This window comes from Musca vetustissima, unplaced genomic scaffold, assembly GCF_032173495.1.
Source record: "Musca vetustissima isolate MV318-11 ecotype Yass unplaced genomic scaffold, APGP_CSIRO_Mvet_v1 utg4710, whole genome shotgun sequence".
NCBI classification, from domain to species: Eukaryota; Metazoa; Arthropoda; class Insecta; order Diptera; family Muscidae; genus Musca; species Musca vetustissima.
This window is the reverse complement of record NW_026882587.1, coordinates 227,462-244,085: the sequence shown is the minus strand read 5'-3', so window position 1 is coordinate 244,085 and position 16,624 is coordinate 227,462. Positions and strand designations below refer to the sequence as shown.

The 16,624-nt window shown below is 35.1% G+C and overlaps 3 protein-coding genes across 3 annotated transcripts; 1 reads left to right on the top strand and 2 right to left on the bottom strand.

Annotated features, from left to right (window-relative positions):
* The first annotated feature begins 1,237 nt into the window (after positions 1-1,237).
* Positions 1,238-4,370, top strand: LOC133329099 (26S proteasome non-ATPase regulatory subunit 2). Its single transcript, XM_061537598.1, has 4 exons — positions 1,238-1,359; positions 1,431-2,551; positions 2,618-3,445; positions 3,509-4,370. The coding sequence occupies exons 2-4, from the start codon at positions 1,466-1,468 to the stop codon at positions 4,334-4,336; spliced, it is 2,742 nt and encodes a 913-aa protein (XP_061393582.1). The 5' UTR covers positions 1,238-1,359; positions 1,431-1,465; the 3' UTR covers positions 4,337-4,370.
* An 849-nt stretch (positions 4,371-5,219) lies between these two features.
* On the bottom strand, positions 5,220-7,244 carry LOC133329110 (matrix-remodeling-associated protein 7). Its single transcript, XM_061537607.1, has 3 exons — positions 7,109-7,244; positions 6,687-7,030; positions 5,220-5,337 (listed from the first exon to the last, which is right to left on the bottom strand). Exons 1-3 carry the CDS (start codon positions 7,238-7,240, stop codon positions 5,220-5,222), a joined length of 594 nt encoding a protein of 197 aa, XP_061393591.1. The 5' UTR covers positions 7,241-7,244.
* Positions 7,245-12,937: 5,693 nt separating this feature from the next.
* On the bottom strand, positions 12,938-14,209 carry LOC133329109 (protein Exd1 homolog). Its single transcript, XM_061537606.1, has 2 exons — positions 13,343-14,209; positions 12,938-13,264 (listed from the first exon to the last, which is right to left on the bottom strand). Exons 1-2 carry the CDS (start codon positions 14,207-14,209, stop codon positions 12,938-12,940), a joined length of 1,194 nt encoding a protein of 397 aa, XP_061393590.1.
* Between the last annotated feature and the right edge of the window lie 2,415 nt (positions 14,210-16,624).

Below are 16,624 nucleotides of genomic sequence, written 5' to 3'. Positions count from 1 at the left end.
GAGGATGACGCTATGGGGATGATGTGGACGTGAGGTCGTCAATCTTACCGCAGATTATAGAATCATCTCCATGTCGGTCGATGGTAAATTGGTGCTTCCAAATTCATTGGAATGGATGGCGCCTATTGTTGATTCAATCAGCTGGACTTTCTTGTAACCTTTTTATAATTGTACCATTGGTGGTGATATAGACCTATTATAACATTTCAGGTCCAGCATGGCGTCTGTTATAATAACACCAGCTTCTAAACGAATTGAGATAGATCGATAGATCCCATTTCCCCATTTTCAGTATTTTGGGGTTCTTCTCTAGTCGCTACTTTTACGATCTTGTAATCATTTGGCCTTCTAAGGATATTGAGATAAAAAACTCGAACTTGACGATAATTAAGTATATCGGCCAGTATTTAAGTATCTTGCCCATACCTCTTGAAGGAAAGAATTGAAGATACAAAACAAAAATATATATAGAAATTGACATTTATCGGTCATTAATTAGGCATAGCCCTCATATAATTATAACCTCAAATATTCGCTAATTCCTATACTATGTAATCAATATTGGTCCCTCTTTTGACATAGCCTCACATAATTTTGCAAATCTAAATTGCAGTAGTTTGAGAATTTGAATACTCTACCATGCGTTATAAGTATCAGTCCACGTTTTGGGGTATTCAGATTTTAGGAAAAATCATCATTGCTGAAATTTATATTTGGTGTATATAATGGTTTACATGTAGAATTATAGGTATATGTCCACTTGTTGGTATGTTACCTATATTTTCAATGCATGTATATGTCAATATATGGTGAGGGTATCCAAAGTTAGACCCGGCCGAACTTTACGTTTTTTTTCACTTGCTCATATTTTGAACGTTTCAGCCGTATTTTCTGACCTATAATTTGTCATTCCATATTTTTCGAGTTTAAACATGTGTTGACAGAAAATACAGTTTCATGTTTTTGTCCTAGTGTCATTATAAAACCGAAGTGATTATTATTAGGCAATTCGAGTGATTGTAGAAGAAAAAACTTCTTCGAAATTTTTGCACATTTATTTAGCCTCCCCATATAACGTTAACGGCCCATATTAGGTATTCAGGTTCTTGAAGAACGAATTTTGAATAAATTTGAATTTTGCTCTGTGTAGATTTAGACAGTTTCCCCTGTGTATGTATTGCTATCCCTTTCTACATTGCAATACCGATACAACACTGTTTGCGACTCAGCAAATTTACTGCCAAACATTTGAGGCTGGCAACACCAAACATTTCTGACAAACGAAAACTTGCACTGTAATTGTTGAAAGAAACGCGAATTTTTGCAATACAATTACAATTTGTAATTGAAAAATTAAAGGTAATTTCTTTGTCTTTTCACAATAATCATCAATAGATTTGTTCAATCTTTACTTTTCCAACAATCGACAGATATTCAAGAACATCAGTCGAGATAATCTATCAAAATGCCAAGCGAAGCCGCAAAAGCCGAAAAGAAACCCACTGCTGTTAGCACAAATGAAAAGAAGGATGACAATCCCAAATCGGCGGCAGCTACGGACAAGAAAGATCCCAGCAAAGATGAAAAAGAACAGGAATTGTCCGATGAAGATCAACAGCTGCAGGAGGAATTGGATATGTTGGTGCAGCGCCTACAGGAGCCGGATACTAAATTGTATATGCCTGCGCTGGAAATGATGGCAAAATTGATAAGAGCCTCCACCACATCAATGACATCGGTACCAAAGCCATTGAAATTCATGCGGCCTCACTATGAGACCATGAAAACTCTGTACAAGCAGATGCCCGACGAGAAGACCCGCTATTTGTGTGCCGATATTATTTCCGTTCTATCCATGACAATGGGTAGCGGTAAAGATTGTTTGGCTTATCGTTTCTTGTGTGACCGATCACAAAAGATCGGTGAATGGGGTCATGAATATGTTCGCCATTTGTCGGGTGAAATTGCTGCCCATTATTTGGACACCTCAGGGGAGTTTCGGTCACAACTGATTGAGTTGGTAAAACAAATCATACCCTATAATATGGAACACAATGCTGAGGCCGATGCATGTGATTTACTCATTGAAATCGATCATTTGCATTTATTGCAAGATTATGTAGATGAGTCAGCATATCCAAGGGTCTGCTTATATCTGCAATCATGCTATCCCTATGTTCCCGAGCCAGATAATACAATTATCTTGGAAACGGCTTTACAATTGTCGAGGAAATTTAATCAATACACCCAGGCTATGCGTTTGGCATTGATGCTAAACGATATGGATAAGATTACGGAAATCTTTAAGGAAACCAAGGATGCTGCTGTACAAAAACAATTGGCATTTATGTTGGCACGTCAACAAGTTTGTTTGGAACTGGATGAATCATTCCCCGACTATGATGATTTAATGGAAATAATGTCCAATGCCAATTTGAATAAACACTTTTTGAATTTGGCTCGTGAATTGGATATCATGGAACCCAAGACCCCTGAAGATATTTACAAATCTCACTTAGATAATGCCAGGACACGGTTTGCTTCTATCCAGGTAACATTTATTGCTAATTTTCCGTAAAAACATAAATACTGAAATTTGATTTTTCTATTACCTTAGGTCGATTCTGCCAAACAAAATCTAGCTGCCAGTTTTGTAAATGGTTTCGTCAATGCCGGTTTTGGTGTTGACAAACTCCTCTCCGAAGATGGCAACAAATGGCTGTACAAGAACAAAGAACATGGCATGTTGTCGGCCACAGCCTCATTGGGTCTGATTCTGTTGTGGGATGTTGATGGTGGTCTGACCATGATTGACAAATATTTATACTCCACTGAGGATTATATTAAATCTGGTGCCCTGCTGGCCTGTGGTATTGTCAATTGTGGCATCCGCAATGAAGTCGATCCTGCCCATGCTTTGCTCTCTGATTATATTCACAATCAGAACACTTCCATGCGTATTGGAGCTATCCTTGGTCTGGGTATTGCCTATGCCGGTTCAAATCGTTCCATTGTCATCGATACATTAAAGACTGTTTTCTCACAAACACCAAGTGTGGAAATAATGGGTATTACTGCTCTGTCCTTGGGCTTGATTGGTGTTGGCTCCTGCAATGCGGAGATCACAGAGATTCTTTTACAAACCATTATGTTCTTAACAAAATCCGATTTAAAGGATACCTTTGCCCGTTTCTTGTTCTTGGGTTTGGGCCTACTCTATCTGGGACGTCAAAAGGCCACGGAGGCGGTTATGTTAACTTTGGAGGTTGTTGAGGAACCCTACAGATCCATGGCCATGACCATGGTTGATATTTGCGCCTATGCTGGTACCGGCAATGTTTTGAAAATTCAACAATTGTTGCATATTTGCTCGGATCATTATGAGACCTCAAGCAACAGTGAAAATGAAGACAAGAATAAGAAGGATAAGAACAATAAGGAAAAGGTAATGTTTAGAGAGTGGAAGGAGATTTAGAAAATATGGCTAATTAAATTTGCTTTCTTTTAGGAAAAGGCCGAAAAGGAGAAGGAGAAAGAAAAGGATCTCTCTGCCACCCAATCCATTGCTGTTTTGGGTATTGCCTTGATTGCCATGGGTGAAGATATTGGCGCCGAAATGGCCTTCCGTTCCTTTGGCAATTTGTTGCGTTACTGTGAACCCTGTATACGACGTGCTGTACCCCTGGCCTTGGGTTTGATATCTGCCTCCAATCCTAAGCTTAACATTTTGGATACACTGAGTAAATTCTCACATGACAGCGATGCTGAAGTTGCCCACAATGCAATTTTCGCTATGGGTCTTGTTGGTGCTGGCACCAATAATGCCCGTTTGGCCGCCATGTTGCGTCAATTGGCCCAATATCACTCCAAGGATCCCAGCAATTTGTTTATGGTACGCATTGCCCAAAGTTTAACACATTTGGGTAAGGGTACTCTGACCCTCAGTCCATATCACAGTGACCGCCAGCTAATGAATCCCATGGCAGTGGCTGGTCTCATGGCTACATTGGTGTCGCTGCTCGATGTTAAAAATCTCATTTTGGGACGTTCACATTACCTGCTCTACACTTTGGTGCCCGCCATGCAGGCTCGCATGTTAGTTACCTTCGATGAAGATCTTAATCAATTGCAAGTACCCGTACGTGTCGGTATGGCCATCGATGTGGTGGGACAGGCTGGCAAACCGAAAACAATTACCGGTTTCCAAACACACACCACACCTGTACTCTTGGCAATGGGTGAACGTGCCGAATTGGCTACAGAGGAATATATCGCCCTGACACCAATAATGGAAGGTTTCGTTATACTTAAGAAAAATCCCAATTATGTTAAATAAGAGTGCAGTTATAATTAAAAAAAAAAAACAAAAATATGGAAATTAACAAAATGTATTTGTACTAATTATTAAAAGAAAAAATAATTGTATTGTGCTTTTCTTCTACAATTTTTAATAATAATTTTTCGATTTTCTGAAGGCTTAATGCATTACAATATTTAAGTGGTCTTGTGAATAGCCAGCCCACAATGCTACAGTTAAGTCGAGTGAGTCCTTTGCTAGATAACAGAGAAAAGGACATTAAAATAAACATTTTTTAAAATGATCAAACAATTTTAGTCGTTTATTTGAAATGGAGGAAATTATAAGGAACATATTTAAGGGGATATAAATACAAAATCGAATGATATTTATTAAAAAAGTATAGAATTCTGATTTCATTTCAAATTTCTTCCATTTTCAATCCATTTTTTTTAATTCAATCATCTCCAAATTAATAGAACACGATTTGAAACCCCATAAAAGACCCTATACAAATAAAACTTTGGTTCTTCTAAAATTTTATTTTCAACGTTTTTTTTTTTTTTTTAGTTTGCAACAATATTGTTAAATGACTAAACAATTCTAAACTAATAACACATTCATACATTTATCTAATATCACTGAATTAACATTAAATTAAACTAAAAAAATCGTTGACATTTTTTTTATCATTTTCAAGAGATAGATTTGTTTTGAGGCCACCCTAATGTACATCGTATTTATTTTACACAACAATCTGTTAAGGTACTTCTTAATCTAAAATAGTACGCTGTTATAAAAAATAGAACACTGCTATAACATTATGTCTAAAATGGTCTAAAAACTGTAAGGTGGTTTATGTTCATTTTCTTATAGTACTTTTCTTTGGACTTTGTGTGATTTTGTGCGGACATGGTTTCTTTTAACGATATAGACTTAATTGGGCATTTAATTCGCTCTCGTCTATTTCTTTCATATTCAATTCGGCTTCTTGTTTTTTCAGCAGCTCAAATATTGCAGCCAGTTGTTCTCTTTCAATTCTGGAAAAAGGTAAGAAAATAATGTTAGAGATAAAACCTTGAGTAGCAATTAAAAAAATCTTAATTCTCTATTGAGATGACTTTAGTTTATGTTAAATTGCCCATCTGTCATATAATTTTTATTTTCGATTACATTTTTGCGATTTTTTCCCTAGACAAACCCTAATTTAAACCGCCAAATTAATATTTTCTAAAAAGAGCCCTAATTCAGCCAAGCAGAATAAAGGTTTTCCTACAGGAAACCTAATTCAGCCAAGCAGAATTAAAGACTTTCCTATAGGAAAGCGAATTCAGCCAGCCAGAATTGAAGTTTTCCCATAGGAAACCTTATACAGAATTAAAGTTTTCATATAGAAAACCTAAATCAGCTGGGCTTAATTTTAGTTTTACTATAAAAACCATAATTCAGCCGTACATAATTGAAGTTTTTCTAGAGCAGCCGGGCAGAATTGATTTTTTCTCATATGAAACCTAATTCAGACAAGCAGAATTAAAGTTTTTCCCATAGGATACCAAATTCAGCCGTGCAGAATTAAATTTTTCTTATTGGAAATCTAGTTCAGCCGGGCAGAATTGAAGTTTTCCTATAGGAAATCTAATTCAGCCGAGCGGATTTGAAGTTTGCCTAAAGGAAATCTAATTCAGCAGAACAGAATTGAAATTTTCTTACAGGAAATCTAATTCAGCCACGCAGAATTGAAGTTTTCCAATAGGAAACCTAATTCAGCGGGGCTAAATTGAAGTTTTCTCATAAGAAAACTAATTCAGCCGAGCGGAATTAAGGTTTTCCTACAGGAAACCTAATTCAGCCGGGCTTAATTGAAGTTTTCCTATATGAAACCTAATTCAACCGGGCAGAATTGAAGTTTTTCTTTAGAAAATCTTATGCAGTTTTCTTATAGGAATCCCAATTTAGGCAGGCTATATTAAAGCTTTACAATAGAAAACCTAGTTCTGCCTGGCTAAATTGAAGTTTTTCTGTATGAAATCTTATTTAACCGGCGTAAATTGATTTTTTCCTGCAGAAAATCAAATTCAGCCACGATAATTACAAATTTCTTAAAGAAAATCTAAATAAGATGAGCAAAATTTATTTTTTATAAAATTTCTAAGTTTGAGGTTAGGGGCTCATCTGGGATTTATAACTTTTATGGGTGAAGTCTATACTAGCTTTTGAAGGGGCTTAATTAAAAATTTCCTATAGATAACGTAGACTGAATTGAAATTTGCCTATCAAAGCCCGGCTGAATTGAAGATTTTCTATAGGAAACCTAAATCCTTGAGAAAATCTAATTCAGTCGTGTTGAATTGATTTTTTTATAAAATATCTCAGGTTGATGTTAGCATACCTTCTCTCTTCCTCTAATTGATCCCTTGTCAGGTTGGCCTCCAATTCCTTAACACGATTCGATTTTATTTTACTAACCAACCCGTCCTTATGTATATCATGATCAACATCGATCTCATCATCGGTATTCGTTTCTGTCGATGTTCCATAATTACGTTTAAAATATTCCAAATCTTCATCATCATATTCATCACTGCTCATTTCATCAGCCGAATAGGTTTCCATATAACGTTCATCATTGTTGGTATATAAAAGTTTTTCCATTTGTGATTCCTTGGACAAATATTCATCTTCTATATCATCACCTTCATGATAGCTACTACTAGCACTTTGGACAACTATACCCTGGAAGGTAAACAAAATCAATTAGGATAGTATAGGTATCGGGTTTTGGCTATATGCCAACATCATTTGTTTACTTACATTTTCATCTTCCTTGAGTAAATTGCTAAAGTACAGGGCAATAATAACCGCTAAAAGGGCTGTTGCAATGCTTACCAAATAAATATTGGATACACCGCTTAAAATTGAATCGGAAGCAGCATAATCATACATTTTTCGAAAAAAGATTACTTATATTTTACTCCAAAACAAAGTTAAAGTGTCAGCTAACTTCTCCAGTTGTTGTCGTTTAGCAATGAACTAGTTCAACTGTATTATTCCATGAATGGAACCTTCGGAACTATTTGCAGACCTTTTTCTTTTGTTTTTTAATTTGAGCAAATTTTATTTAAAAATTTAAAAAATTTTTTTATAAAATAAATCATGAAATATAATAAAAAGACAAACGAACAATAAAACTTGTTCTATTTATTTAAGGGAGAATAATAATAGTCGAATAATCAAAAATAGTTTTTTTGGAGATTTTCGTTTTTAAATTAGAAGATTACGAAGTGCACATTTTTGTACTAAAATCAAAATTTAAGGTAAAAATGCGTCAAGTTTTCATGAGATACTGGCCTCCAATGATCCGCTCGGATCCTCTCATGCCTTAAAAAAATCCTAAACCAATATGTAGCCTTGGAATAAAGGTAGCCTATGCCGAATGATGTAGTCTTGGAAATTTCTAACGACCATTTCAGATATTATGGAGGGCGCCCCTTCAATTATGTCTAACTGTCTCCAGGCTCGTCGGTCTTGTGCGCATCTCATCCAATTTGGGAGCCCTTGTTCCGAGATGTTGTCTTCTACTTGATCTTTCCATCGGATTCGTGGCCTTCCCTCGCTTCCTTCTGGCTCGCTTTTATATGCCTTTTGAGTGGGTTAATCCTCTTCCATTCTCACAATATGACCTAACCAACGTAGACGTTGCAGTCCGAACCGTCTGACTATGTCGATGTCCGAGAATAGATAGATGGTTCCTTCGACGACGATATTCAGCATCGACGCAGATCGGTCCATAGATCTTCCAAAGAAGTTTTTTCAAACACTGCCTAATCTGCTTGCGCAAGTAACAATGCTTTAGATCCATACTACAGCACGTGTAATATAGGCGTCTTGTAGACTGTGAGTTTGGTCTGTCGAGAGGTGGCTTTGTGGCTTTTAAGTTGCTTACACACACCATAGCAGCATCTGTTGGCCAACACTATTCTCCTCCGGATTTCAAAGCTAATGTTATTAGTTTTATTTATGGCGATAAAATCCTTCACTACCTCGAAACTGTCGTTTACAAGTTCCACAGTTGGTCCGAGACTACTGGACGTCTTGCGCGTTGATACCATCAGCTTGACTTTCTCGCCATTTACTGCCAGACTCACTTTGGCAGACTCCTTCTCAATTCGTCAAAAGGTGGCTGTTACCACTCGCAATGTTCGATCCATTATGTCGATGTCGCCGGCGTAGGCAAGTAACATATGCTGTTTGGTGTACAGAGTGTCATTTCTGTTCACATTGGCATCTTGTTTGACCTTTTCCAGCAGGATGTTAAATAGGTCACACGACAAACTGTCACCTTGTCTGAATCCTCATTCGGTATTGAAGGGCTCCGAGAGGTCCTTTCCGACTTTAACTGCTGAACTTGTGCCACTATCCTGCATAGCCGTATTAAATTTGCAGGAATGTCGAACGCAGACATGACATTAAATACCTCTGGCTGACGAAGTTTGAAATCAAGAAATGACATTTTTTGTGTTCAGTTCATTGTTCGTTTTTTTATTTATTTATTGTATCATTTTTTAATAGGTATATGATAAAACAATATTTTGTTGTCATATAAACATTTTAAATTAACAATAAAATATTTCAAATTATAAAACTAAATTAAAATTCATTAAATAATAATTTTATAGTAATAAATCATTTAATGATACAGTCTTTTCTTCAGTAATTATTAAAAAGTAGTATTATCAATAAATTGCATTCAATACATATCAGATTTAAACATAAATAATAATAAACAAAAAATATTGTTAATACAAGAATTAAAGGAGAAGCTAAAAAAATAAATGATAATCCATGTTTACTAAATTTTAAAATTTATAAATCAATTAATTTGTATATGATTTTTAGTTAATTCATTTTGTAATATTATTAAGGCTTCAGCATGACACAACTGCCAATCAGAAGTAGGCATTCCTGTTTACCATTTTTACTCGGTCAAATTTCTCGAGTACAAAGTTTACAAAGAGAAAGCCATTTTGTTTTGTATTCTCTTCAATTTGGTAGATCATTTTACTAGTTTTGTGGGTTCAGGAACGTTTTTCGAGTAAAAAAGTTGGAAAACTTAGTAGAATAGAAAAAATTAGTAGAATCTTTTAGGTTCTGGAGCGGAACTAATGAGAATCAAATGTTTGAGTACAAAAAAACCCAGCTAGTCCCAGTTCATCTTCGGACGGCTCACAAGAAGGACACAATGTAAAAAGTATAATACGCCCACGGGCTGAAAAATAAAATTTACACTTAACTAACAAGTGTTTCAATTATCAAACGAATAATCAAGTCTTAGTGGGCCTGCACAAAATATCAACTTATTGAAACTGAACACGTTTTTTTAAGATTTTTAGATTTTGTCTAAGCATGATATATGGTTATATACCTTCTCAATTCAATTCAAGTTATTTCATAAACGAGAACACTAGCACAAAGGGCCTTCTATACTAAATAGAAAGTGGACTAGTTGGAGGAGAAGTAAAGCGAAAAACCCGCAGCTAACAATTGTTGCCGAGGTCTCTGATATCACATTTCTTTCTGAGATTTCTAAAGTTTTTTGCCGATTATTTCCCGAGTTATTTATACATATTCTGAAGGGAAATTTCAATGTGTGTATAATGTTGACAGAAATAAAAAAAACAGTGAGCGGAGCAGTATAGTCGGGTGGGGCCGACCATACTATATCCTACAGAAGTACCACGGAACTATAACTGTCTGCGGATGTTTATTCCGAGCCTGGGTAATATTTCGTGATATTTGCACCATCTTGTCCGATTAGAGTCAACTACATCTCTGGCATATTTTACGAATATTACTAATATTCAGTAATGCCCTTCTAATTACTTGGCAAGATTCCCTTCACCGTGGATTGGGTTGTGATGTCCGGCTTATAATTGTGGCATATAGATCGACTCGATAATACAGAAAGAAATTAAGTTTTCCGTCCACTTCATCCCAAAATTATTTTCTGATAATTTCCGAAAATTATAGGCGTTGTCCTTGACCATAACTGGAACCTCATGGAACATTCCAGAGCGATTAGCGCTATATTTTCGCCCTACAGTATGATAATAGGTTACTAAATAATATATGAATACGTCCGAGTACATACGACAATATAATTGGTACCAACATAAAGGTCAACCACTCTTCTTGTCCTTCAGGATTAAATATATACACCATAAAATGCAATTTTTGTAATTTTTCACATTTGACCCGCTAAATATTGACCGATTTTTATCAAAACAGGCATATTCTAGCAATTTGGAGATATTCTAGCATTATGAAGGCAGTAGATATAGTCAAGGAGTTATATATATAGATAAAAGCCACAAAAGAGCGGTCACTCACGCGACTTCAAATATACATGACTTTAGACATCACTGCTAATAATGGGAAAACTCTGCGAATTGTGTTAATATTTTGAACTTTTTATATTCTTTACATGCATAAGAGATATCAAGCATTATAATTGCACTTTCAAAAGGTTTTTTCTCGGTCACTCACGCGACGTAACTCACGCGACATTGTTGATTTTGCAGTTTTTATTTCTGCAGTCTCTGATTTATAGTCTTTAAGTTAGTACTTATGCTAAGAACAAGAAGAAAAAATGACAAATGTGGTCTTTCTTTGTATTTTTTGCCTTTACGAATTTAAGCTCATATAAAGAAACAAATTCTTTGACTTTGGTTTACCTTTTTGCGGAAGTGCCCATATATATACATATGTGAATCGCATTATCAGATGTCTCTATCCACAATGATATATTAATGATGTGGAATACTGCCGTCTATATGAGGATGAGAAAGCTGCCAACCGATGGCCAGCAGAAGATTTAAAGAACTATCTGCCTCATGGTAAGAGGGGTAAAAATGATTGTAGGGATCATAACCGGTCACGCCAGGATTAGATCGTTCCCATCCAAATGGGAAATTAACGAAGTGGACTATTGCCGTTTATGTAAGGATGAGGAAGAGCTGGAAATAATTGAAAATATACTCTGCAGATTTCCATCATTATGTAGCAAAAGTCATCGAAAATATGAAATTTACACTCTAGCTTTCTTCTCCGGAGTAGATCCCAACAAGATTTTTAGCTTTGTAAATATTTTGACATGGCTAAAATAGCCAACAACTATGCACTTTATAAAATTCTTCTATCTCTCTTCCGCTTTTATTATTTTTTGAAACTGAGAATGGGTAGGATCCCCTTAAATGACAATATATGTATATATTCAAAATAAATTATATACCCTACATCATGGTACAATTATACAAGGTAACTACAATACACATCTGATTTGATTGTATTGTAATACTCGTCTCAAGTTTCATATGACATTTTTGATTTATGTAAAACGACCCAGTAGGAAAACTTTGTACACATTATATGTGAAATAAATAATAGGATAATACAATATATAGGGAACCAGAAAAAAAATACAACACAATTTTGTGAAGTATTTGACATTTATTTTTGATATATTCCCAAATCTGCAGACGATGGAAACATATAGTATCAGCGTTTAATTTTTTCTGAAACGGTTTTCAACCATGAATTGGCATGAGACTTCCAATTATATTAATTAAAAAGTTAAATTAATTAAAAAGAGTATTAATCGCGCGTTAACTATTATATATTATCAAATCAAAGAAATCGCAACAGAAGTCCGTTGCCCTCTGATTCACAATTTACTTCAATTTCCTAACGGGAAAATGTGAAGCAGCAAATCCTTTTCCAATGAAAAAAATCCTATTTTCAACGCCATTTTAGCGGTTTCTGTATGAGTTACCTCTACATATGGCAATGATTCAATTGCAGTAATGATCTGGAAGCTATAGAATTAAAAATATGCAAGATTTTCATTCATGTTTTTCAAATTTATTCTGAAAATTCAAAAAAATTACATTTTGAATATAAATAAAATTTATTGAAATTTTGTATTTTTGTTTACATTTTTCGACATATCAGACTGACACTATAGTGTTACATACAATAATAATTTTCAATGTGGTTGTTGTTGAATTGTATTTGTTGTAGTTTTGCAGTTACCTTGTATAATTGTACCATGGGTTAGATATTCGAAAAAAACATTTTTGTTTTGTTTTTCTTCGAAAGGGAAAATAAATGATCAGTTTACCCTCTTCATGGGTTTAATATTCAAAACCATAATAATTCAGTATTTAATAAAGGGAATAAAATAAGCAAATAATTCAATTCTTTGTTGAAAAGCTCTCGTATTTGTGTTAAAATTGTTTCATTTTAAAATATAATAAAATGATTAGCTACTAATTTGCTAATTGTATCATGCTGCATACTTTTTAAAAAAATAAATATTCTTTTTTTTTTATAAAATACACTTTTTTTAAAATTTCAAAGGTATTTAAGCTGCCTTATGACGATCCTTTGGGATTTGTTGTTTGGCGTTAAAAGAGTATTAATTATCTTGCTTTAAATAAATTATATATTACAGAAAAGAAAATAAATTGATACTCTCTTTGAAATTTGAAACTCAAAATGTCATTACTAAAATTTTGAGATTTTAAAAATCTTTTAAAAACTAGTAAAAATTCTTCTAGTTAATAATATGAGAGAAGCATTTAACTACTTGATTACTTTTTTCTTGAGTGTTATTTCTTGAGTGTTATTTTGTTGAAATTCAAAATTACTTTCTAAAATATCTTTCCAATTACCCTGAGGTTGTATATGTTCGTGTCCGGTGGTACATTTCGTATGCAGCTGTTGAGCTACATCATAATCATCTTCATTGTGCGCCAAGGTTTGGGAGAATTTCTGACATTGTTTGTAGAAATTTCGCAGCATATGTTCGTGTAATAAATGTTCATAGAGTTTGAGTTGAAAGGCAACCAATTTTGCCAGCCTTAAACGGTATTCGGGAGATAAGGGACGGCAATAGGCATTTGTGGTAATCTTCAAAAAAAAAAAAAATAAATAAATAAATAATAATAATTACAAACATTTTAAACATTTCTTTAAAGATCTTCTTACATTTGTATCCTTTTCCCCATCTCCAATATGAAAATAAACATTGGAAATATTGAAAACTTGTTGTATGGTCTGTTCCAGCGATTTGTTGGTTTTGTCATCGCTTACCAAACAATATGCCACAAATGTATCAAATATACCTGACAATTCTATGCCGTGGCGATTTTTAAAATGATCCACAATACGATTGCTAAAGTGCACCACTTTTCTTGGCCTCTCCGCCGATTCGAGGATTAGACGCAACTCTTTGAATATCTTACCCAAACTTAAAATATCAAATAAATATATTGAACTCGCAGTGGAGATGGCAATCAATGATGTCTTACGATGTCTGGCACATTCCAGGGGATCGATGAGTAAACCAATAATTGTTTGAGATTTAATATCCGCAACAGCTTTGTGATATTTTTGATCTGTTTGTGTTATATACACCAGCGAATCGTATTGAGTTTGCAGCAATTGAAAATCCAATGCTGAGAGTTGTATACTAAAACCCTCACATTGTTCTTTACTGCTAACCGAATGATCACGTTGCTCTTTTGTTTTATTTTTGCTGGGTAATTTAATTTCTTCTTCTTTTTCTATGTGGGGGCTATTTTTCATTTCATCCGATTCGGTTGTTATATCACTTGAAGTGTCGACTGATGATTCTTCGGCAACAATTTTAATGCTTTTCATTTGTTGATATGCCAACATCTGTGGTGATTGATATGTAAAATTTGTTTTCACATCTCGCGCGTTGTCCAGTTCCAACATTAAATGTTTTATATCGATATAGGTTAAGGTGCCCATTAATAGTTCACGATTTGTTTCGATCAGCAAAGTCTGACCCAGACTTAGGCTGTTGATTATATTATTTGGTGATGTCATTTTATTCGGTGATTCTAAACTGTAGGAAATGATATAAAATTGGATATTAGATTGAATATTTATCAAAAATAAAAGAGAGTGTATTTTTAAAGATAATTGTTAGATAAATAAGATAACTTAACCCTCCTCCTGTAGGATCGAATTGTGATCTGGAAGGGAAAGGTTTTCGATTCTTCAATGAAAAATCCCTGATTGGGCTTTCCTAATAGATGGGAGCCATATGTGTAGGTTAGGTTTGGAGATGTACCGTATTTTCCGTAAACCGTATACACAGATAGGCACGAGGACGACACCCCAGCGTTAGATAGTCATCCATTAGAGTAGGAGACTGAAAAACTACGTCGTTTGTTTATTTATAGGGCGTGCAAAATCTTCTCCTTGTCAGTCAAGAAGTTCCATGGCACTCGCTCATTTCCTCCTCACTCACTTAAGAATTGCCGAACAGACGGGCGTTTAATCGGGGTTCTGCTTCGAACTCAAAAACTGTCGCGATCTGTGGATCCACAGTGAAAATGGTGTTAGTGGGGTGGGTTTGGCCGGACAATTGAAGAGGTGTAGCGTGTCCATCAGTACTACTTACTTAGCTGGCTTGTGACAGAACATTCGTTCCATAAGCCGAGCATAAAAAAGATTTCCAAGCGCGTCGGTCTTGCGCGCAGCTTTTCCAATTCGAAAGACTATGTGCCAAATTGTTCTCTTCCACTTTATCTTTCCATCTAATTCGTGGCCTTCCCCTTTTGCGTGAACTATCATTAGGCTCGCTTTTATATGCCTTTTGAGTTGGGCCATCCACTTTAGTCGCTGAAACTCGATACGATTGACTATGTCAGCGTATAGATCGTAAAGCTCATGGTTCATTCGACGGAGGTCGGCTCGTAGAACTTTCGAAGAATTTTTCTCTCAAACACTCCAAGAACTGCCTCATCTGCTTGCGCAAGTACCCATGCCTTAGATCCATATAACAACACGGGTAGTATACCAGCATACTTGTATCAGTACTAGCTATGCGCGCAGATATCGAGCAAAGCTATTGTCCTACTATACTGCTTCCGATATATTTAAACCCATTTTAAATAAGACAGTATTTTCTATTTTTTTAAATATCCTGCCCTCATTTTCACCTCCCAATGGACCTCCGTTGGAAATAAGAGAAGTTATTCGCGTTTAAAATTGAAAATCTATGAAACCACGTTTTTCTCTACATTTACCGTCATAAAATTAATTTTCGAAGTGACCCAAAAAAACCAAAGGTATTTTCGTGGTCCTGGGACTCCAACTAAACAGAATTATTACATTAGAACCCCTGAATAATTTTCGTGTCGCACAGTGTTATTAACGTGTAATTTTGGATCTATGAAAGCGCCAAAGATCAGCGAATGAGTCTCCAATTGATAAAACCGAAGTGTTAATATTATATTGTCAAAAATTAGATCTGGAAAACGACATGTTTAAATCAAAATCCATTGTTCTGATTAGTAATTTACCTGTTATAATTATAACGGCACTTTTATCTAATTTATCGAATAAATTCATTAGGTATTTCATTTATCACAAGAAACCACACCTAGTTGAGAGAATCGCTTTTCAGACTGAAGAGCCAAACACTGGAGCCGTATAGTTTACCATAGACCGACCTATTTATATTGTTTTAAGCTGCCATCAAGATTTCTTTGTCTGCTCACCAAGTACTACCGATTGTTTTTGAGGTTATGTATTGGCGTTACATGCAACAATTGCTATTGTATATGGTATAGAGCACATTTTTGATGAATGCAGGGAAAAAAGAACTGTCAAAAAGGTTTAAGCTGTATTCCAAATGAAAATGTATTGGTACGAAGAGAGAGAAGAGGATAAAAAGGAAAATAGGAGGAGATCTATCAACAATAGAAGTCAAATATTGTGATTGAATTTATTGCACACCACAACAGCATTACCGCGTTGATGAGAAACGGTTGGCTTATGTTCTCGTTGTGAAGATATGAGAGTTCTACATCCTCGTACATCGCTCTTATTATTCGGATTATTTTCTGGGGTACTCCCTTTTTTGCTCAATGCTTCACATATGACAGTCTGATTATGTCGAAAGCTTTCTTGAAGTCGATGAACAGAAGATACGATTGATTATTCTATAGGCTTCTAATTGGTCTGAACTCTGTTTGTAAATTTCTCAGAACGTTTTCTACTTTTATCTTCATAAAAGACAGACATTTCTACATAGTACGATAAATCAAGTTCGATTTATAACTGATCGTCGCAAAGATCAAAATCTAGACAAACTAATTTCCTATAGCAAATCTTCTATGCTATAGAAGCAATAACTTTCAAAACTCTCAAATCCAAGCTCTTCATGAGTGCATAAACACAATTAACTAAGTTCACCCAATGCGGACTATGGGTAGGTACTGGGTTACCCAG

What these genes read in the sequence shown, in the direction of transcription:
- LOC133329110 (XM_061537607.1), bottom strand. Translation starts at nt 7,240, where the DNA reads ATGTATGATTATGCTGCTTCCGATTCAATTTTAAGCGGTGTATCCAAT. An exon ending in TACTCAAGGAAGATGAAAAT is followed by an intron (nt 7,031 to 7,108) that starts GTAAGTAAACAA and finishes TTTACCTTCCAG; the next exon opens with GGTATAGTTGTCCAAAGTGC. An exon ending in CAATTAGAGGAAGAGAGAAG is followed by an intron (nt 5,338 to 6,686) that starts GTATGCTAACAT and finishes ACCTTTTTCCAG; the next exon opens with AATTGAAAGAGAACAACTGG.
- LOC133329109 (XM_061537606.1), bottom strand. Translation starts at nt 14,209, where the DNA reads ATGACATCACCAAATAATATAATCAACAGCCTAAGTCTGGGTCAGACT. An exon ending in ATGGGGAAAAGGATACAAAT is followed by an intron (nt 13,265 to 13,342) that starts GTAAGAAGATCT and finishes TTTTTTTTGAAG; the next exon opens with ATTACCACAAATGCCTATTG.
- LOC133329099 (XM_061537598.1), top strand. Translation starts at nt 1,466, where the DNA reads ATGCCAAGCGAAGCCGCAAAAGCCGAAAAGAAACCCACTGCTGTTAGC. An exon ending in CACGGTTTGCTTCTATCCAG is followed by an intron (nt 2,552 to 2,617) that starts GTAACATTTATT and finishes CTATTACCTTAG; the next exon opens with GTCGATTCTGCCAAACAAAA. An exon ending in ATAAGAACAATAAGGAAAAG is followed by an intron (nt 3,446 to 3,508) that starts GTAATGTTTAGA and finishes GCTTTCTTTTAG; the next exon opens with GAAAAGGCCGAAAAGGAGAA.